The sequence below is a fragment of the Pagrus pagrus genome, assembly GCF_965226575.1.
Source record: "Pagrus pagrus genome assembly, chromosome: 11".
Lineage (NCBI taxonomy): Eukaryota > Metazoa > Chordata > Actinopteri > Spariformes > Sparidae > Pagrus > Pagrus pagrus.
In genome coordinates, this window is record NC_140195.1 from 33,268,161 (window position 1) to 33,292,048 (window position 23,888).

At 41.9% G+C, this 23,888-nt stretch overlaps 1 protein-coding gene across 3 annotated transcripts in view; it reads right to left on the reverse strand.

The window, feature by feature from the left end:
• Window positions 1-415: 415 nt before the first annotated feature.
• The window catches only part of LOC311265590 (rho guanine nucleotide exchange factor 10-like protein), a 145,156-nt gene continuing 121,683 nt past the window's right edge, over window positions 416-23,888 (reverse strand). For 2 of the 3 annotated variants that reach the window (XM_084367403.1, XM_084367404.1), the window contains 8 exons: window positions 21,588-21,709; window positions 19,559-19,645; window positions 19,132-19,352; window positions 18,855-19,012; window positions 18,607-18,749; window positions 14,585-14,756; window positions 8,795-8,911; window positions 416-4,119 (listed from right to left, as the gene is read on the reverse strand). In XM_084367403.1, the coding sequence (XP_084223529.1) occupies window positions 3,560-4,119; window positions 8,795-8,911; window positions 14,585-14,756; window positions 18,607-18,749; window positions 18,855-19,012; window positions 19,132-19,352; window positions 19,559-19,645; window positions 21,588-21,709 (1,580 nt within the window). In that variant the 3' untranslated portion in view covers window positions 416-3,559. The remainder of the gene's footprint in view (window positions 4,120-8,794; window positions 8,912-14,584; window positions 14,757-18,606; window positions 18,750-18,854; window positions 19,013-19,131; window positions 19,353-19,558; window positions 19,646-21,587; window positions 21,710-23,888) is intronic. The other variant, XM_084367405.1, reaches the window with a different exon arrangement.

Below are 23,888 nucleotides of genomic sequence, written 5' to 3' on the forward strand. Positions count from 1 at the left end.
CACTACGAGGCGGGGATGAGGCGGGCGGAGTGGGCCGCGGTGGTTGTATAGCTGGTTTAGCTTTTGTAGGCATTTTGATCGGTGAGAGGTCGGCGTTAAGTTGAGATTATGGTGGTGGGGAAAACACACACCGAAAAAAAGACGAAAAAAGATACAAAAAGTGTGCCTAAGATAGAATTTGTGAAGGTTGTTGCAGGAGCTCAGAGAGGCGCATCCTACTCCATCAGTCGCTACACCGGAAGTTCATTGTCCACTCTTATGAATCTTTTGAAGTAATTTTGTCATGATTGATTATCTCTTTATCTTGGCAAAGCAACATTGTTATCTTGTGATAACCACGTTAATCTTGATCTTGGGAAAACTCGTTATCACAGGAAAATGAAGGAAATAATATGCTTGACCCATGGCTGTTTAGGGCTTCAGTACATGTGGACATTTGAAGAATGGTTGTCAGGTGAATAAGATAAATGTTTTGGATGACATAATCTATGATAAAGGTCCCATGTTAAGATAATTTAATATCGGATGAGAGATGAGAAATGAAAAGAGGGGAATTTGGGTGTGACAGCAACACAAGGACAGAATAAGTACAGACAGATAAAATTACAGAGAATAAATAACTACATTTAGATAAAATAACAATAGAATAAAAAAGAAACTATACATAAGCAATTCTAAGTGCTGTATCATAAGCAACTGGATGTGTTTCAGTTTCTTGAAGACGTTTCACCTCTCATCCAAGAGGCTTCTTCAGTTCTAACTGGCTATATCTTCTTGCTATTATCCTGCTTGCTATTCTCTCATCTCATCTCATCTCATCTCATCTCAGTGAAGAAAGTATATTCTTTCTTTAAAGGAGTCTTGAGACTGAAAGGTGATGTGTGATGTCATCAGAGGTGGAACTTGACTCCTCCCCTGTGTCCCTTTCAGATATCAAACTTTCCTTTAAGTTAAATCATATTAAATTGTTATTGACTTCTGTGAAGGGGTCGAGGTTTACAGATTTGACATGGTGGCACTCTCAGCTTTTAAATGATACCAAATATGAAATACATGGACTAACACGATATCACATATTCAGAAATGCATGATAAACATTATTAATTCAGCAAAAATGTTATGAGTGGCAACTAATAAGCATTACATACACTGATGTATTGATACATTGGTATCTTTGAATGGGCACAATGAAATGAAACAGAGTATTAAAAATAACACACTATTGTCCCAGGAAGGTTCTTCTGCTCTGGATGAGAAGGACTGTAGTGTAAGTTAACAGACAAGCATGCAGATTAGCATCTACACAGGCCACAGCACCCTGGGGTCCCAGGTCCTTAGAGAGCAGTTCACAGTTCTTTGTGAACTCTGGGCCAATGTCTGAAGAGGTGAACTTGATGACAGTTTATTAGATAGGTGGGTCTGTCTTGCCAGTTGGAGTTTGGGTCCTTTTGATGTCCTGGAGACAATGTATTGGTGTGTTTAGAGTCATTTCATGACTCTCAGGAAGGGGTCCTGAAGACACTGGGCTGGAAAGGAGGCTCCCCAGTCACATGCCAATTAAATTAGTAGTAACAAAGTCAGCAGAATAATATGGCACTGTCACCTATGACATATTAATTTATTAATGTCGAGATATAATGTCATAGTGTTGTCAAAAATAGCAGTTTTTCAATAACCAATAATAACCAATCAATTCAATACTTTTCAACTCTGAATATTTTATATAGTTTCGACACTTATTTTCTGTCGATACACTGTTACTGCACTGTCTATCTCTCATCTCTCTGAGTTGACACACACACACACACACACACACACACACACACACACACACACACACAAATGTACAAGTAAAATATTATACCCTGGCACACATGAACTGACAAAGAAACACCAAGACACTGAAGTCTTCTTGAGAAAAAGTGTTGATATTCATATATACTCAATTTTAAAATGCAAATAACAACATTTGATAGCAAAATAAATCAATTTCATTCTACAAACATATGTATTTGTATACACACAGTATTCAATATGTCTACTTTCTGATTAACACATTCATCATTCTCCCTTTATACCAGTGATGCCACTGTTTGGTTATCTTCAGAGAAGAGGATGTGCAACACATTTGTAAGTCCAGTCTGAGTCTGGTTTGGTCCTTTTGTTCTGTTTTCTATGACAGAGCATAAAGGTGACTATTAGGGAAAAAATTGACATTTTTAGAGGAAAACCATAATGTTTAAGAAAAAAGTCATAATGTGATGGAGATGTCACCATTTGAAAATAGTCATAATTTATTTTAAGTAGTGATTTTCATTCCCTATCAAAGATAATCATATAATCCTGTGATATTCTCATTTAATTTAATTTAGTTTATTATTCTTTTTATTATTATTATTATTCAATGTATATATGTGTGATATTTCAAATATATGAAATATATATATTTCAATATGACTTTTTTTTTTAATTATGACTTTGTTCTTGTAAATATTCTGGATTCTACCTTAAATCACAGCTCAGATGACATTTTCTACCAGATCTCTTTCCTTTGAGTCTCTGATTTTTTTGGGACTCAAACAAACAGCAGCAGCAGTGAGCAGACATTGTTCTGCATCAGAAATTAAAGCTTATTAAACTTGAGTACCATTATTGCTCTCTATTACAGCACATGATTATGAAGAGAAGTACATTTGCATTCACATCACTACTGTAATGAATGTTAACTAATTAACTAAGACACTGACAAGCAGTCGTATTTCCATAAAAAAAAATGAGCTCACATAGATGTTTAAATAATACCTATGAGCCATTGGGTTTTAGTTAGGTTATTTTCAGGACATTCAATTGTTTTTATGTAAACCACAAAAGAGTTTATTGGTCTTACACTGAATTGATTATTCACTGTAGCAAAAGTGTAGATTTTGATGATGTAAGTCAGTGTGAGTGTCTAACTCAATCACTGGAGGGGCCATCTTAAAACATAAAAATCTATTTGTGGGCCAGATAAACTGGGGCAAAGCAGAACTACTAGGGTCACCAGGTTAGACCCAATGATTCTATTGTGGCAAAAAGTAACTACTTCAAATGTACAGAAAATAAAGAATAATAATTAACTACCCCACACACATCTAAGGTATCTCTTCTGATGTTACTGTCCCTGTAACAGTAGAGGGGTTGGGGGCACTCTCCCCCAGGAATCAGTTTATGGAAAGCAACCTTTAAAATGCTAGTTTTTAGTTACTTTCATAATATTTTTATCCAATAACACTCATCTAGATGGCTGTTTTTTAAAGGGAATGAATCATGACATTATGCTCGTTCTGTAACACTGTTAGCTTTTCAGCAGGAGACCCAGTATACATGTTTATATACATGTTTATACACACATACACACACACACACACACACACGCACGCACAATTTGTGCACTTGGTCCCTTTGTTTTTAGATGAGACGTCGTGTCTAGCTGGCCTGTTTGGAGATGGAGTCCACAGATGTGTCTGGAACAGCAGTCACTGAGTAAACTGATCAGCCAGTCAGGTGACATGCTGGTCTTTCATTGGCTGAGAGTCAGAGGCAGCTGCCACACCAGCAGTGTGTTTTCAGTGGAGTCTGAGCAGGGATCAACTGAGGCTGTCTGTGCTATCCTGCGGTATCCTCTGCCACCAGAGAAGATGGCTGTTGAGGTGACTTTGCTGCGTCTGGGCTCCACCTCCTTCACCCGCTCCCTAGGCCACCCCCTCACCCACACATCAGGGTCCTCATTCACTTCATAGATGGAGCTGTTCTCTGGGCTGTGTTCCAGGGTGTCGCGAGGGGCCCTTGGGCTCCCTTGTTCGGGCTGGGCTGTCAGCACCTTCCCAGGCAGCTGGCAGGTGGAGTGGAGGCGGTACTGCAGCAAGAGACGCTTGGGCTTCTCCTCTGTTGGTGGAGGAGCTTGTGAGTCCTGGCTGCTCTGCTCCAGCCTCTGCCCTCCCTCATCTCCTCTCACATTACCTTCCTCGCTGCCATTGAGGACGGAGTCCCGGCGAAGCAAATCGGACGCCAGGGTGCTGGAGATCGACATCAGGAAGTCCACAGGACCACAGTGAGCGTTCAGAGACATCACCCCCCTACCTGAGGGTACAACAGTTATAAATGAGTCCACACTATCTCCAATAGCACCTTATGAGAAGGAGTAAATGATGTGTGACATTATGTCAACAGGATAAATATACAGGATATACCATGTACCACTCTAACATATGAATGTATGAATATTATTTTTTTGTCAATATCTGATCAACAGGTCATTGAAACTAATATTAAAACCCTGCTACAACAACCAGAATGAACAGAATTATTTATTAAGTAACTACATTGATTTTCATTTGGTTTTATTTTTGGTCAGTAACGTTTGATCATTTGAATAAAGGTCATCAGTTGCTTTAAACTCAGGCACCAGAGATTAATGAACTGATGCTGATACAGAACGCTAGTTGTGTAGACATCATGTCATCAGTTTATTTAGGTCCAGGGTCAGGGTAACAGATTAAAAGCGGCTTTGTCTCCGCACTACATGTCAGTTAGCTATACTCTACCTCAGAAGCCTGACATAAAGTGGACCGACCAGCTATAAAGAGGAATCTAAGAAAACGCAAAGAATGGTATGTTTTAGGGGTGTCGCAATATTCGTGATAACCATGATATTATTTAAATAAACTATTTATATTGTGTTTATAATACACATATGATAATAGTGTGTGAATAATCCAGTGAAGATGTTCGGCCTTGTGCATCCTTTCTTCAGGAGTATATCTGGTTGCCATTACACTAGTAATTGAGTAGTTAATTTCAATCATTCTGTTTGTACACTTTTTTTTTTTTTTTTTTACAGTTATGGTCACAGACTCTCTGTCCACCTCCCTACACTCATCTAAATATTTTGAGGGTAATTTATTCTCCATGTCCATCTCCATCTCCACCACTGAGTCCTGCAAGAAGTTTTCCGTCATTTAAAGTTTTGGCACGTTCATTAACTCTCTTATTGAGATTCATCGTCATAGCTCGTCTTGTGAGTTCACAAATGAAACACGTTTGGCCTTTAGGGCTGGTTCTACGCAGCTTGGTCTGGCTTTCCACTGGCTGAGCACTCTCTGCTCTTCTTTTTGTGGCTCTCTCCAATTTCGTGTTGTTGAACATAAGGCGACAACTGTGTGGTGATACTGCGCCTTGTTCCTCCTCAGAGTTTCTTCAATGCCACCACCATCATCAAGTCTGGCTGGATCCAGAACAATAGGCATCTCTAATTAAATGCGTGACAGAGGGGAATATTATTCGCAATCATAGTGTAGCCATCATGTTGTTGTGGTTGTTGTGCACGTGGTGACTTGAGCTCTTCACTATTCTTCCTCTGGCAAAGACAACACTTGCTCCAGTCAGTCCGGAATTTAGACGGTCCTGGATCTGTATTTGCCATCTTGATGAATGGTAATCAAGGTATCACAGTATGATAATTATCTGTATTCAGTGAATCAAGGCCGAGAGGTTATCCTTTTACCACCTTGCACAATGCGCAATCATGCACAATAAGGTATGGGATACCATAGGGTTAGGGTTAGGGTTAACCCCCTAGTACAGGAAGATGCTACACATACTAAACCTCTAAAGGTGCGTTCACACCGGACCTTTTATTTTTGTCCCTGGCGACAAGTTTACATATTAAGTCAATGCAAACGAGCGACTGAGCGGTTAATCGCTCAGGCGAAATGTCGCTGGGGCTCTGAGCGACAGCGTCCGTGCGACGGGGGGAAAAAACGCTCTGTCGCTCGAGATGAGAAACCCCAAGTCTCTGGCCGTCAGTCGCTTGTCGCTCAGCGCTGACTGGCTGCCGTAATCTATAGGCTATGTAATTATGACAACTACTGAAACCATGGAAACGAAATACAACTCCACCGGTCCGGAAGAGCAAAGCCGGCTTTACGTTGACACACACACACACACACACACACACACACACCGGAGACAAATGGCCAGGCGCTCCTTAGCTGGGATGGAGCGCCTGTAGTTGGTGTCCAACCGGGCAATTCCTGCCTCCGATTCTCGCCAACAGCTCGTCAAACTGGGCCGTTGTCAGCCGCGTATACCATTGAAAACGGGAAGAAATGAGCGCCTCTGAGCGACGTGAAATTCACTGGAATCGCTTGAATGACGTTATCAGAGCGATCTGTTGAATTGTCCCGACAAGCGACTGCAGCTGAGCAACAGAGCGACTTTTTTGGAGCGACACGAGCGACAGCGACAAAAATAAAAGGTCCGCCTGCCCTCTTTGCTGTCGCGCTGGAGCCCCTCGCCTTAGCAATAAGAGCCCATCCGGGAATTGTGGGTCTGGAGGTGGGAGGTACCGAAATGCTCATTAGTCTGTACGCAGACGATGTCATATTAGGCCTAAAAAAGCCAGAAAAATCTGTTCCCCTTCTGCTAGAACTGATTACCTCTTTCGGAAAGCTGTCTGGGTATACAATTAACTGGGCAAAGAGCGAATTTATGCCCCTTTCCAACACCTACACGCCCGGTTTCCTAGAAGACATCCCTTTTAGGTTGGCTAAAGATCACTTTACGTATCTTGGCCTGACAATACCCAGGGAACCCAGACTCCTATTCAAATTAAATTTCTCAGAGTTTGTGGCTAAGCTTAAGGGAAGTATAGAGGCTTGGAAGATCTTGCCCCTGTCTATGATCGGCCGTACTAACTCGATTAAAATGGTCTCCCTTCCCAGGTTCCTTTACCTTTGTCAGAACCTTCCTATTTTCCTCACATCAGCTTTTTTTAAAGAACTAGACTCCATAATTTTGTCATACATTTGGAATTATAAGAACCACAGGATCTCAAAAGCCCATTTACAAAAGGCCAAATCAGAGGGAGGGCTGGGTCTACCTATATTTAGACATTATTACTGGGCTGCTAACATTAGGGCATTGATGTTCTGGCAACTGGAATCTCCAGGCAGTTTGGCCCCTGGGGCCCCCTCCTGGTTGAATATGGAGGCCAACTCGGTAGTCAGATCATCTTTATCTGCCTTGATGTTCTGCAAAATAGAGAAGCTAGCCATTTTGAGGAGTCAAAGTTTTGTTGTTAAAAACGCTGTTAGAATTTTAAACCAGGTGAGAAAAGCCCTGGGTCTGCCAACGACATCTGTACATACACCTATCTGCTTCAACCACTCCTTTATGCCTTCAACATCAGACAGAGTTTTCCATGCCTGGAGGGAGAGGGGCCTTACTTCCATAAAGCATTTGTACGTGGATGGACACTTCGCTTCTTTTGATAAATTGCGGGCAAAATTTGAGTTACCACACTCGCACCATTTTCGTTACCTGCAAATCAGAGACTATGTTCGATCCAAAATCCCTGATTTCAAAACTCTCCCTAAGGAGCATGTGTTTTTCGACATCTTAAGGAGCCCCCCTGACTCCAGGCATCTCATTTCCAGATTTGTGCGTTTGTTTGATGATTGTAACGGGGCTGTCACGGACAGGGTGAGGGCGGCTTGGGAGGGAGAGCTAGGCATTGAGCTGTCTGCAGAAACATGGGAGAAATGTTTAGCTATGATACAATCTTGCTCGGTTAACAGTAGACATCAGTTGATTCAATTCAAAGTTGTTCACCGTCTTCATTACTGCAAACTCAAACTGCATAAGATCGCTCCTTCTGTCTCACCGCTGTGCGACAGGTGTAAGGTGTCGGAGGGCACACTGTCTCACACCTTCTGGCTCTGTCCCTTGCTGACTGGACTCTGGGACAAAATATTTGACTGGTTCTCCAAGGCCTATAAGAGACCCTTCCAACCGGAGGCTGAACTTGCCATCTTTGGCTGCTCACAGACTACAGCAAGCCTACCTGCAGCAATGCAGCAGTCTCTGATGCTGGGGATGATTATTGCAAAAAGGCTAATCCTACTGGAGTGGAAGTCGACGTCTCCCCCTTGCTTTCAGAGGTGGTTGGCTGACATGGCCTCAACCATACAAATGGAAAGACTCAGGTTCACAAGGACTAATTCAATTGGAAAATTTTTGGCTATTTGGGGCCCCTTCCTTGCCTACCTGGATGAGACCAGGACAGATGACAAATAACTGGTAGCCTTACTGTATATTTGTTTATGCACTCATCTATGTGTATGTGTGCTTACTAAAGTCACAGGTATTTTTCTTTTCTAATTTAATTTTACGTGTCTGAGCCGGGGTGTTGTTACTGTTGTTGTTATTGTTATGTCTGTTTTCCTTTAAATGAAAAATGAAAATAAAAAGAATATTAAAAAAAATAAATAAATAAATAAAAGGTCCGGTGTGAACGCACCTTAACACTACTACGATATACACTACCATGCATTTTAACCGAGTCAGACGTAACATGAACCTCTAATTTAGCAGAATATTAGGATTCCGGGACTGATATATGGTACAAGGAAGCCAGTCAGTAAGGCCATGTGTCCAAATTCGGATTCTACATAGTGAAAAATGTATTATTTGACACCAAGATCATTCAAATAGGACAAGTCTTTGCGATTGTATTCCAAAATGCAATATTACTGTATATTCAATGGTGGCCATCTTGAAAAATGGCCGCCATCTTGAATTTTTAGGTGGCTAACGGGTTTTATCAAAAGAGCAATCCCCAGGGAGTATGTGTGCCAATTTTGGTGCTTGTTTCCAGAAATTAACGATCCTCCTGTAATTTGCAGTTATCTGCCCCACTAAGAGAACATGCTGCAGTCTGGAGGTAAGCAGGAGAGCTACTGTACTCAGTACTGACCTGTGATCTTGGGGATTCCCTCCAGGGTGGGTACAGGGAAGGTGAGGATGATGCCTTGGCTTGTCCCCACCCACAGCAGGCCCTGGCAGATAAGCAAGCTGGAGACACTAACCTGACCTGCAAAACAAAAAAGACATCCAACTATTAACACGACCATCAACCTTTATATTTATCATATGTTAGGACTGTCAAGGGATTAAGAACATTAATCTAATTAATTACAAGCTTTGTGATTAATCGCACATTCCAATATTTGTTGTAAGCATTTAAAGTATTTCAAAGCAAATGTATCTTGGTAGATGTGTGAATCAATGAATAAATGGACATTCTAAACTTTAAAATAAGGTGATATTTCAAGCTTGAAGTACTCCGATTCCATCCGAAAACAATGTTTTATCGTTTTTGACAAATAACTTAATTTTGTACTTCAAAATTAAGCTGTCACTAAAATGGAATGGACTACAGTATAATCTTGGACTTTATGTCATCTACCAAGCTTTTTTAAAAAAAATACTTTATTTACAGTTTTATACAAAACTGTATAAAATATGCCACAACAGAGAAACAGTCAAACATAAAAGAAAACAGAGGAAAAGGAAAAGAAAAAGAAAAAAAAAAAGAAGGGGGGCTGCCAGACAGCCTATACGCAGCGCTCCACTGGATCTAATTTCGTCCAAACGACTCCAAATGACACCAAAGTTATCTGGGTGAGTAAATGATCGTATTTTATGCTAGAAATAAGGTCCAGGTTGTAAAAAACGGCAATTCCCCTTTAAGCCCTAAATAGGTGAAATACTCCTCAGTGAATTGGTCTGTTAAGGGCATGAACTCACTCTTTCTCCAGTTTATGGTATAGCAGAGATGCTCCCGAAGGAATTTATATATTCTAGTAGGACGGGAATGGAGACCACCGGGTCAGCTAAACAGACAAGGAGGTCGTCTGCATAAAGAGTCACACGGATCTCGGTGCTGCCTGACCTAATACCTTTAATATATGGATGTCCTCTAATACCAATAGCCAGGGGCTCCAGCGCTATATTGAACAGCAGGGGGGACAATGGGTCCCCCTGGCGGACACCGCGCTGCAGAGTGAGCGGACCGGATCTGTCCCCGTTCATTAGAATGGAAGAAGTGTCGCAAATAGATAAGGACACTCTATCATATCAAACGCCTTATGAGCGTCTAAGGACAATATAGCCGCTCTGTCATCTTGCCATAATCTGCATACATGATACTGCGGATTTTGCAGACATTAGAGAAAGAGTATTTGCCCGGAATAAATCCTGTTTGGTCCGGGTGAATGATACTTGCTACATTTTTACCAAGCTGGTTTGCTAGAACTTTTGTAATTATTTTCACAATAAGTTATCAGTTATCAAGCTCCTCTTCTGTGGAACCATCTTCCTGTTTTGGTCCTGGAGGCGGACACCCTCTCTACCTTTAAGAGTAGACTTAAGACCTTCCTTTTCGATAGAGCTTATAGTTAGGGCTGGCCCAGGCCTGTCTTGGACCAGCTCTTAGTTATGCTGCTATAGGCCCAATCCGGGGGACAAATGACACACTGAGCTTCTCTCTCCTCCTCTCCTCTCCATCTGTATACATTATGCCTATACATGCCCCATCTCTGCATGTCACTGACTTCACTTCTTCCCCGGAGTCCTTGTGCTTTCTAGTCCTACAGGCTCCCATGGATCCTGGCCGCGCCCGGGTCGTGGATCGTGGATGTGCCTACTGCTATGGCCCTGCCTGACACCCACCACTACTGTCGCTAATATTAGTCATATCTCTGTTACATACGTCCCACTACTATTATTGTAATGCATTACTACATACTATCCTTACCGTTAACCACTACTACTGTTATCACTAGTAATCACATTTCCATGTGCATTTCATTATTATTGCTGTAATACCTCTTTATGTACTTTCATTCCTGTCAACCATCCATTATAATTGTATGCATTGTGATCTCGTTGATCTGCTCTGTACATGCGACATCTATTGCACGTCTGTCCGTCCTGGGAGAGGGATCCCTCCTCTGTGGCTCTTCCTGAGGTTTCTTCCGCATTTTTTTTCCCTGTTAAAAGGGCTTTTTTTTGGGGCAAGTTTTTCCTCACTCGACTCGAGGGTCGAAGGACAGAGGGTGTCGTCTCTGTACAGATTGTAAAGCCCTCTGAGGCAAACTGTGATTTGTGAATTTGGGCTATACAAATAAAATTTGATTTGATTTGATTTGATTTTCAGATCATAATTTAGTAGGGCAATAGGCCTGTAGCTACCCGGGTCTGTTTCATCCCTGTCCTTTTTTAATAAAACACAAATATTTGCTTCACTGAGAGAGGATGGAAGCTGTTTGTTTTTAAACGTGTCTCGGATCATTCTCAACAGAGAGGGTGCCAGGACCCCTTGAAAGGCATTGTTAAACTCTGGCCCAAACCTGTCCGGACCCGCCGCCTTGCCGGTGGGGAATGCTCTAATAGCATCCTGTAACTCAGAAAGTGAGAAATCCAAGTCCAGACTCTCCCTGAAAGCCGCATCCAATTTTGGAAAGTGAAGCGAATCAAAAAACTGATCGAAAATCTTCCTGTGTAGCTGTTGATTTGGAAGTGTAAATCTCTGAGTAAAATTCTTTGAAACATTCGTTGATGTCCTTTAAGTCTGTATGCATCTCTCCAGATTCAGATTTGATTTTATAAATGGCTCGTTTTGCTTGTTCTCCTTTTAACTGCCTTGCCAGTAACTTCTGTGGCTTATCACCAAGCTCAAAGTGCCTTCGCTTAAGCTTCAGTAGTAAGTTGCCTATTTGTTCTCCCAGAAGGATATTATTCTCTTACTTTAATTTAAGAATTGTGTTGTAATCTGATTGGAGTAGTGAATTTTGGTAGACCTGTTCAGCAGTTTGTAGCTCTTTTTCAATCTCTTCAAATCTGCCTCGCTTAGTCCTTTTCAGTGTTGCTTCATAAGAAATAATTTGCCCTCTAATATACACTTTGAGTGTTTCCCACAGTATTGTGTCATTCACCTCCCCATTGTCGTTGGTCTCAAGGAACTGTGATATGTGCGTAGTGATGTGTGTTTTAAAAGCCTGATCCTCAAGGAGATAGGGATTAAAACGCCAACTATAGGCTTGTCTAGGCGAGCACAATTTAAGATTAAGATAAACGGGACTGTGATTAGATATTATTATGTTGTGACATTTGGTATGGTTAATGTTAGAAATTAATCTGGAATCGACTAGAAAGTAATCGATCCGTGTGTATGATCCATGTAGATGTGAATAAAAAGAGTAATCCCGATCAGATGGGTGCTGCAGTCTCCAAATATCTACCACCTTCTTTGTCTTCAACAAATTGTTAATGGTTTGTACAGCAAGAATATTAGTTGGGGGGGCGGAAGACAGCCTATCTAAATATGGGTCATCCGTGTTCGGCCCATATATATTCACTAGCGTAACAGGAAATGAACTGATATGCCCAGTTACAATTATGAACCTGCTGTTTGGGTCAGTTGTAGATGATTGAAATCGAAAGGCACAGTCTTCCGGAAGAGAATGGCAATGCCTTGGGCTTTTGATGTGAATGGTGACTGATAGACCTGTGAGATCCAATTAGCCCTGAGTTTCCTGTGCTGAGTGGCTTTAACATGAGTTTCTTGTAAAAATATAATGTCAGATTTAAATGATATCAAATACGAAATTGTCACAACAATCGCTTCCACATTGTGGCTGAAAAACAAACCTGTGTGAGTCTCGGACCAGCTGTGTGTGTCCCAGCTGCTGTTTGGTGCTACTCAGACAGCAGCTGGGACACACACAGCTGGTCCGAGACTCACACAGACCGCGACACAAACGCGTCCGTAAACCGTAATCTCTTGTTTATAGATAGATAGATAAGACACACAAATACACACATCGTAACGCCTATTTGATAATCCATCATATTGATTTAGCAAAGGCTTCGTTGAAAACAAACGGACAAGACCGGAAGGAGGGTTAGCAAAACAGCTGAGTAGTGACCGGGCGAGAGGTTGTTATGGAGAAATAAATCCGGACAAATAAGATAAAAATCCGGAAGAAAATCCGAAACCCCTCCGCTTTGCGTTGGGATTTCATCCATCCCTTCATTCATCTTACTTGCTGCTTCATTTAGCTGCCACGAGTAAATACATAGGCTAATTTGGTGTAAACATGTTAGCAATGTTAGCTTGTTGTTAGCTTACAATGCTAGCATAGAGGCAAACGTCTCCGTCGAACAAGTAAACAAGTGTTCACAACACTGCAGAGACAGACACCGTCTAATAACACAGAAACAAACTAACGGCAGCTTTCACAGTCATAAGCCAGCATCGGCATGAAAGTTATCTGTGTCACAACATCCACAATAAAGACGAAGGTTACCTGCTCAACAGAAACGCCGCTGTATCAGCATCGGGTCCATATCTTCACGGACCTTTCGCCACCTTCGATGTGATGACCCGATGTTTATTCGGTTTGAGCCCTCTTTGTTTCACATTTCCGCTTTGTGTCTTTTCAGTGACAGACTTTCTTTCTTTGACTCTTTGTCAGTGGGGCAAGCAGAGGCAGCTGAACTGCTCAGGGCAAAACAAACCTCTTGTCCGCTTGTAGTTTCAAATGCGGAAGTGGGTCGGGACCAGACGTGAGCAGGCGCAGGAGAGTGAGCAAGGATTGGATCGGAAAATTTATCCAATAGGAGCCATCCGGGCCGGATGGTTCCTATTGGTCAATTTCTTTTCAGTTTTACAGACACTAGAGAGAATGGATTTTTTTGGTTCCTTTTACTCTTCACATTGTGTAGGTGGTACTATTGGGTCATAACCACCATCTAAATGATGTTAATAATAATAACAAATCTTTCAAATCGTAGACCATAGCTTTAAGAGGGTCGTAATCAGATCATAATGTTGGATTACAAATAAGGGAGAAAGCTCACATGTCACTCTGTTGATTTATTTACTTTTATTTTATTTCATTATTTTTTTTTTTTACTGTAATTTTTTACTTTATTATATTACTGTTCTTTAATTTTGCTTATTGGCATAAATATACACACGAGTAAGAGATTATTACTATTACTGGACTACATACTGGTGCAATTTAAAGCTTTTTTTAACGGAACTTAATTGTAATTCTGTCTATATGTGGTTTTCTACATTTACAAAATACTCGCTAAAATTTAAATTGAAAAAAAAACCCCCACCTCAAATAAGAACCTTTTCATACTTTGTCATAAATTGGGATAAATACGCTAAAAATTTTTGGATAAAAACACTGTTTGGCTTTGGAGGGTTCCTCCTGTGGAGGGTTGCGATGTTGAACGTTCTGCTGTTTGTCTGTGGGGGGGAGATGATGATGGATATAAAAGAAGGTGTACCGGTCCTGTTGCTAATGGCTTGTTTGGGAAAAGTACCTGGTAAGCAGGTCAATGGCAGATGAGGCCAGTCAGGGAGCTAGCAGGGGCAGTAATGGTCAGTTGCGTAGTCATTATAGGCAGGGAAGAAGAAGATGGAGGTTCCGGTGAAGAGGTGTGGGATGTAAAAAGTCAGTCACGTGGAGCGTGGGGACATCATTGGCTCATTACCATGAGCCTTTTAAATGTTGTTCATTGTTGTGTGGTGCGAAGGCCTTCTTACCAATGAGGATTTTACAGGGCGTGTCTGATTGAGTGTGGCATCCTACATTGACAGAGACTAGTCCAGAAATGCTTCACTGAATGACAAAAATCAGCACTCTTCACTAAGAATATTCATATGATTCAGCTCGGTTAGCCTCACCTGGTGTCAGGTGGGCGGTGCGGGTGGAGATCTTGACTTCCTGCAGTGGTTCCAAGGTCTCTGTGTGAAACAGGTGGATGGAGGAGCCCCAGGTGAAGGCCATCCATACCCCCGCACCTGAACGAACCATGTGGCTAACACTGTAGCCTGGATTGGAGTGGGCCTGGAAACTCTACAGTCCAGAGAGAGGCAGAGAGACAGAGTCACAGTATGTGGGTCATCTCTCAGCAGTATCATAGTTGTGCCATATGTGAAAATGTAAACTTGGTTATTACAGCATCAACTTATCAAGTTTTCGCTCCACACAGCAACAGCCTCCTGCAACGGCTAACGTTAAATCACAGCACACACCTTCAGCAGTAAGGAATACTGGGCAGTCTTTTCACACCGAGGTATGTTGGTGACGGCTTTTTTGCTTGTGTTTATATGATTGTGACATTTAAACAAAGTTGTAGATTCATAGACTAAAAAGGCTAAAAGAGCTTGTTGAACCTAGTGAACTAGCTGCTAATACACATCTGTCTGCTGTTGGGACCAGCCACATGGTTCTGACGTCGGATCGGCCCGCGTGCAGCTCAATGCTTTGATGCGGCTTCCTTGCACTATAAAAGCCTGATAAACAAAGGAAAGTGCAACGACTCTTAGGTCCAGTAGGTGGCGCCTGCTTGTCACAGCCCCCAGGTTGGAAACTCCCATCTCCCATTGTCTGCGTGCGCACCTGAACGCGTCACATCCGCTGACATTGGAGGAGATAAATACAGCGGCAGACCCTTTTCAACTCAGGTTTTTACGTTGTTTTTACGCAGGGTTTTTACGTCGTTTTTACAGACTAAGCAGTCCCAGAGTTACAAGCTGCGGGAAGCATCAGCTTCCATATGCAACTACTACTCAGAAGGGGGCCTAGAGATGTCTGGACTTATTTTTCCCGTCTAGGCCGCAGTCTTTCATCTCGCCGGATGAGCCAAAACTGCGCCGTGTTCACCGAACACACTCGGGATCCTGAAAAGATGCTGTGTAACCAGCCTCTCTTTACCTGCCTGCAGAAGGAGGATACTTTAATTTTTCCTCAGAAAACGGCCCCTCATGCCCGTTTTCTTATTGCCCGTCGACCACGCTGTCTCAACAGCCAACGCAGAAAACTGCAACCCGCCTTTAATCCGCGCCGAGGAAACGAGCTGGATTAAGGAAGACACGACTACAAGTGAGGCTTAATTAGTGTCTGGGCAGATACTATAAGTTAGCGTGTATTGTATGCTTGTGAGCTACATTATTGTTTGTGAGTTTGTGGACTGCCGTGTCCCTCCTTTTATTGCTGTTTGTTTTACGTTGCAAAACATGTTGTTTGCTTTCACTTTTCGCTCATTACGAGCTGATTTGAGCCCCTCCACGCCGTGGAGCGGGGGTGTTAGCTTAGCCGCCGCTAAGGGCGTTGGCCCTTTGTCTTTGTCTCTCTCTCTCCCTCTCTTTAACTAACACACATGTATATGTACACACATTAGGGGTTACACATGCACACACATAATCTTGTGAGCAACCTGTTGGAGACTTATGGTTGATGACCTCGCTATAACATAAGATATGTGTGTCTCGTGATATCTCCCTTTTATGACTTAAGAGACAGAAGCCTCGTGGTAGCACGTCCACCTTTTGTGGGACCGTAGGTCACTTTCCCTACAAATTCATCTCCTGTGCAATCAAGTGCACACGAGTCCAACGGTGGTGTAACCATTGCCGTTGTTCAAATCTCGCACGTTCGTTCAATTGACTAGCATTAGGTGACGTATTCACGTGCACCATTTTTGGAATTCCAGGCATACGATTCAGCAAAATCTATTGTCCCTTTTGTATTCGTATCCACGCGTGACTTCTCCAAGTCACGTGTCGGCCATTTTTGTAGTTGAACGAACGTGAGTTCCCATTTCCTGTTCGGCCATTTTTGTAGTCCTTTCAACGGAACACTCCGTGACGTCACCCTCCAAGGGAGCGTGACCGCCATTTTGGCTCTCCGCCATTTTGTTTCTTTGACTACAACCGCCATCTTGGCTCCTCTTTCTTTGTCTCTGACACACACACACACACACACACACACACACACCCATGCTTGTTTGTTATTTGTGCTCGGGTTTGTCTTAGTTTAGTTTCCTAATTTAGCTGCTTTGGTTGAGTAATTGATTTGTGTTTATTGAAAGTATTATTGATTTAATCAATTTGCTAACAATAATAAAGTCTATTATATTGTACATAGCAGTTTTCTGTGATTATTTTGTGCATATGTTTTGTAGCATTTATTGGTTGTTATGCTGTCCTCACTACAGTGTAGGAACTGCAGCTATACAACTAGCTAAACTCTTCCATGCAAATGATGACTTGAGTCTTGAGTGAGCTTTAGTTGCTGTTTACTGTCTCTCTTCGACATCAATTTACACGGACAGAGTGAAAACTGTAACAAAGTAAAATACAAAAATCACCATTTTACTCGCAACATGTGCTTTTCTTCAATGTAAATAGACCTAAATGAAATATTTTTAAAACAAACACATCAGATGTCTTTTCATGTAAATAATATCTTTTAACATTAATTTATGCGTTCAATTATGAAATGATTTACTCACAACATTGCCTCCGTGGTGTTTACAGTATGGATTACACAGGATGGACATATAAACACAGGTGTGCAGATTCAGCTGGCTACCTCAAACCGCTAACAGGAAATAAACTGTGAACCTCTAACTTCCAAAGCAAGATTAATTAAAGGCAACCGAGTTGTGATGGTCAGTGCTCGGATTCATTTCCTTCACTGTTCCTTTTAATTGTAAATATTTTTCAAATATTTACATTTAAAATGAACCCTTCTTTGAGACTAATTTTGGTCTGGTTATTGGTCCCTGATTTCAGGGCGGTGCCCCGTTTTTAACGATTTGAAGATTAATTTTATTAATTTTTATTTTATTAATTTTAATAATTATTTTCAATAATTATTAATTCCTGATAACCACACCTGCCCTACCATCCATTCCCAACACTGCTGACCAGCAAGAGCTACGGGTCAGTCGGTGTCAGTGTAGTTAGGCAGTGTGCGTTCATGTGTTTCTGAGGAGTGGCTCTGGAGGGAGGAGGCAGAATTTTTTCAGTTGGATACTTTCAAAATTTAGCTTGCTTTTGCTGGTTTCTACTATATGATATGATATGATATGATATGAAATACTTAATTAATCCCCCAAGTTTGTTAGCGTGTCACCACACATTTAGGACAAAGATCAAGTAGGACAATAATACAAAATACACATTCAGGGTTAGCATCATTCCACAGTACTTAAGATTGGTTGTAGTCAAAGTCATCGACATCATGTCATCATCACATCAATTAACAGTGACAGTCAGCAACAATGTTCATTAAAAAACTTCACTTTAGCAAGACTTCCTGAATCTCTCAGAAGAGCATCTCGGCATAACAAGCCTGTCACTAAAAGAGGGACAAAGCTACTTGAACACTAGATGAACCACATTTTGCGTGACGCTGTTAAGCTTCCTACCCATTCTTTGTTTCAGGACCACATCAGGTGAGTCAGAGGTCACGCCAATAATGGATCCTGGCTTCCTGATCAGTTTATTGATCTTATCCCTTTCCTCATCAATGGTATTTGTCAATGGATATTTGCAATTTGAGTTTGGAAATTGCAAAAGTAGGACAGTAATTGTTCACGTCCACTTTTGAACCACGAGTTCACAACTGATAGAATCAGGCAGAATCAGGAAGTTGCATACATTGTTACAGGGCGGGGCTTTAGACCACAAGACTATCAGAATAGTACAGCTATAGTATTTTAGTCTTTTAACTATTGATGCTGACCAATGTGGAACACCTTTAAATGATGACTAACACTTATACAGTAGATATATATTTATAGATATTGATTTTAAACTTATACAGTGAGTATATAGGACTAAAAAACACTATACAAACTTTTGTGATTTTCCATATTTAACAGAATTGTCCACCTGTTGCTGATGAAATGGCATACCTCTGTGTGGAGGCTGGATCCTTGGATGACTGTGACTTGGTTGGCACAGCTGGCCCATACAGCCTCTTCAAGTGTCAGCAGACTACAGACTGGCTGAGAGCCCAGAGATACCAGCCTGCACGAGTCCACGTCCCACAGTCTCTCTGAGAAGAGGAATGGTCCATGCTTTAGCACCTATTCCTACTGCAGTGTAATACTGTGAATGTGCACCACAGTGTTGACTCTGAAGTTCTTCAGCGAGAACTCACCTCCAGTTCTTCTGTGGTACACAGCTACTTTGCCATTGGCCAGTCCAGCAAAGAGGAAAGCCAGCGAGTGTTTGAGGCAGAGGACTGGAGAGCTGTCAACGTTCAGCAACGTCAGCAGGCACTGAACAGCTGTGTCCACGCTGCTGTACACATGGATGCTGGAGAGACATTACAGTGGAAAGTCAAATACCCCTCTAGTTCACTAAGTTCATTAAATAAGGCCCTGACTCGATTAGTGTCTAGAGACGGAGGCACAGAGTGAGTAGAAATGACTGACCTGCCATCCTGCAGGCCCACACAAATGATGTTTCCTATCTTTGCAGCAGTCTGAGCCTTCTCAGCTTTCTTTTCCTCTGCACTGGAACAAGGTTCCTTCACATACTCCAGACAGAGGACTGGGGCCCTCAGTGGGACAGTCTTGACAAGGCGAGGAGAGACTCGGTTAAGGGAGAAGATCTCTACTTGGCCATGGTTGGAGCTGCCCCCTCCACCAGCAACCTGAATGCCACAGGAACATAAGGAGATACAGCATATCTCAATAAGACGTACACAATACACAGAGGAGTTCATCAAATCAGCAGACAAATATAATGTCAAAAGACCCAAACACATGTTGGAAAGGTAAAGATGGCCAACCTGAATGAAGGAGGCAAGAACATTAAATCTAGATGAGGTCCACTACAAGTATAGCTAACTGTACTCACCCAGAGGTAACCCTGTGGTAACGATGTACTGACAGTGCAGAAGCCAAGCAGGCTGTACTGAGATGGACTGTGAAGAGCTGCCTCCAGCTAAACAGACACAAGAGACTCGTTTCATTTATTGTAGGACTCCTGGACAGCCAAAAATACAAACAAACATACAAAAATACGATAAAAACAACAACAATGTTGGGATCCACAGATGAAGTCGCTCATTGTGGGTTTCCCCAGAATTCTTCAGTCTTTACACCTGGGTCAGAAGACTGCCCAGAGACCCAGTTCTGAACTACTATTGGTCAGGATGACAGACACTGACCAGGTAGTCAAAACTCCAGCTCCTTCCTTTGTTCTCTCTTCTCCCACTAGGCGGCCTTGCCCCCAGTACCTCTCCTGGACCTTCCTGGGCTGAACAGCTGCTGAGAGCTGCCAGCTGTAGTTCCAGCAAGCCCACAGAACTTCTCCCCACAGCAGGGATGTGAGGTCCTGCGAGAACTCTAGCTCAGTTAGCAGCAGTGACACAAAGCTTGCCAGCTAACTTCACAATCAAGAGGAACAAAAGTAAGTAAGCACAGAGCTGCTACCTCTGCACAGGAGAGGGGCAACCAGTTTGCTCCACCTTCTCACATTGGACACTGCACAGCAGGACACCACTGTTCAACCCTGGAGCCACAACTTTCCCCAGCTTGGCATCAGCTGAGGAACCACCAGCACCTTTTTCTACATAGACTGGTAAAGTTGAACTGGGCCCAGATAGCAGACAGTATAGCATAGCATGGCTAGGCACAGGACTGTTGAACTCTGGTTGATGTAATGCACATGTGCTCAATCTATGTGATTGTTCACTGTTTGGGTGTTATTGTGATCTCTGTGTAGTCAGGTTATTGGTAGTTTGCTTTGCTACACGGCTAATTTGAGGTTAGTTGAATTATGCTCCACACAGAGTCAGGGTCTTTGCATGCAGCTAACCATCTTCTCTAACCTGGCACCACATCACGCACACACACTCCTTTAGCCTGGACCATATCACACCTACGTGTGATATCAGTGAGCACATATTGTGAGCACCACCATTTTTTCTTTGTTCCCTCCTATCAAAGAAAGAAATGGTGATCCACCATCTTGGACCTGAGTCCAACCCTCGTTGCCCATGTTGTAGACAGCTTAGTACTTTTTATGAGACTGAATTATTGAATTGGCCCTGATAGTCAATTATTAATGATAGCCAAATTTAACCCAATTTCCCTATTAATGTTGCATAAAACCACAACAATAATAATAATACATTTTATTTATAAGCGCCTTTCAGAGCACTTGATGACACCTTTCAAGACGATGTTAAAAAACAAACAAAAATGTCACAAACAATAATAAAATCAAACCAGGCAATGATATACAATAAAAGCTAATACAATAACTCTGTATAAAATTATACGTTGAATAAAAACAAAATAAACTCGACAGACAACACATGTACAGTGAGAGGCATAGATATACAGAGAGGGAGAATATGGTTGTCATCCACAACTTATTTCTTTGCCCGTCACTTGAACTTAAGTCGTTCTGGTCTGCCATAAATAAAGTTAAGGACATACTGTTGGCACAGACAGAGAGGGAGACGTACTATACTTCCTGAATGCTGCATGGTGCAGCAGTCACAGAAATTCCAACTACATAAAACAAAGGGAAAAACAAAGACTAGCCAAACAGATTCTTGCCCAGTAACTTCTAAACCACAAAGACTACAAACACAATGCTTTTGTCACGGTTTGTTTTCCAAAAATTCATTTTTATGTTGACATGTTGCAACCTCTTTTGCCTTTAGCATCAGTCTGATGTAAATGTCAGTTCTTCACCATGTGTTTGGCTAAGAGACCAGAATATGTGGCTGCTCGATGACCTGTAAACCTAACCAAAGTCTGTTATCAGTCACCTTGAGAAATTAAAACCACAGATGCACAGATCAAACACATTAATAAAAGTTCAGAAGATTCTATATGTTTTATATAAATCAATAACCAGCAGCAGCTCTTACCTTCAGTGTGTGTGTTTTGGAGGAGAAGACAGGAAGTCTGCAGGTCAACAGTGGACAACTGAATGGACCTTTTTTCTTCCCATCTTCCTCAGCAGATTCCCACCCCAAAGTGTTCTCCTGTCCTGAGCAAACAAACCACACACACACACACACACACACACACACACACACACACACACACACACACACACACACATTAAAAACAGTGGCGTGTTCATTAATGTTTCTACTTTTTCAAGAACTTTTCAAGAAAATTCAACAACTCCGGAGTGATACTGGTTTGCAAACATTTTTCTGTTTTCTGCCTCACTACCTCTGGACCATGGTTTGATCAACAAGCACTCTGGACACAGGCCAAGAGTCCCCTATGCCAAGACTTTGTTAAGTTGGAACGTTACTGGTCATATTCAAAAAGTAAGGATAAAAGAGCAACTACAATATTTTCTATGCTTTTTATATTTATGGTGTTGATTTTTAATTCTCTGTGTTTTATTTGGTCAGCTGTTGATGTTTTAAATGTGCTTTATAAATAAAATAAACTTAAACTTACAGTCTTTGAGATCACAAAAGATTTTTCAAGGCACCAGATAATAATACACCAGTCAATCTTTTTTTATCATAAACATATTTGATAAAGATCATTGATCGATATATGTAGTATGTTTAACGGTGAATATAACACAACAATAACTCAGTTCTGACGCAATGTGGACATGCACCATAGCGCTCACATCCAACACTTAGCCAATATCAAGGTTTTTTTTATTTCACCACTTCCTTTGGCTCAGTCTACAGCAAAGTTAATCTTGCACAGCAGTGTTTCCCGTAAGTGACCCAGACTGTGGTGCCCCACCACTGAAATTATTTTTCACTTCTTTTAACAGCAATAAACAGAGTTTGAGCTGTCAGGTACACTTGTGGTCTCAAATAACAGTAATGTTAAGTTGTTGAGCTAGTCTGTCGTCCATTTCCCTCCAGCCTGTCTTGCGAAAAAGATCGGAAATGATAACCATGTGCTCATATTCACATATAATATTGTAAGGACTGGAATAATTGCCGCAGAGCCAAAGCTCAGTGTTATATTATATTATTAGTGTCAGTGTTGTATTAATTTCTACATTTTTATTTTCTACAATTCCTTATCAGGGCCCCAGCATGAACCTTGCAAGGACCCTATTGAAACTGAAGGAGTTATTATTTTTCTTTTTCTGCCAATATAATAGCACTTTTGAGGGACTAAACATCTTGGCACACCGTCAGTCCTGGTGAAAATGTACGCCTGATATGGGTCTTGCATAGGGGCATGACTAAAATGCTTGACCACGCCCCTTTAACAGCAGCCCGCAAGGACAAAAAAGCCTCCTGAAGCCATTTCCTAAACACAACATGAAATAAGCCATTTTAAATTTCGTGCTGATTTCTTCACATGATGTGTTGTATTTTGACAAACTCCTTCTACACCTTTAAAGAGATCAACGTCAAATTTAATTATTTCAAACAACAGGAGAACTCTATTGTGAATGAGGATGACACCACCATCATCAGCCGTAATATAAACAACGATGAGAGTTCATATCAGGAGTAAATCAACAATCTTGCAGAGTGCTGCACAGAGAACACAGAGAATCTACTGCTCAACGTCAGCAAAACCAAGGAGCTGATTGTTGATTTTAGAAAGAAGGAGACAAAGACACACACCCCTGTCTACATCAGTGGAGCTGAGGTGGAGCAGGTGAACAGTTTTAGGTTCCTTGGAATTACCATCTTTGTCATCACACATCACCACCCTGGTTAAAAAAGCACAGAAAAGCCTCTACTTCCTACAGAAACTTAGGAAGGCTAAATTCTGGAGCAAGATTCTGGTCAACTTTTACAGAGGAGTAATAGAAAGCATCCTGATTGGAAACATCACAAACTGGCATGGTTCATGACGGCCAAGGACAGGAAGGCTCTATAGCGAGTAATTAAAACCACCAGAACATCACTGGTACCATCTACAGAGCATCAGTGACAGTGAAGCGAGATGTCTGCACAGAGCCCAAAGATACTAAAAGACAACACCCACCCAGCCACAGCAGGGCCGGACTGGGAGACTTTTTCAGGCCAGGAGTCAGTCATGTAACCAGGCCACCCTGGCCTTGCCCACACACACACACACGCGCGCGCGCGCACACACACACACACACACGCGCGCGCACGCACACACACACACACACACACACACACACACACACACACACACACACACACACACACAGTGCATTCCAAATAGAAGTCCACATATGGGACCTATTGTACAAT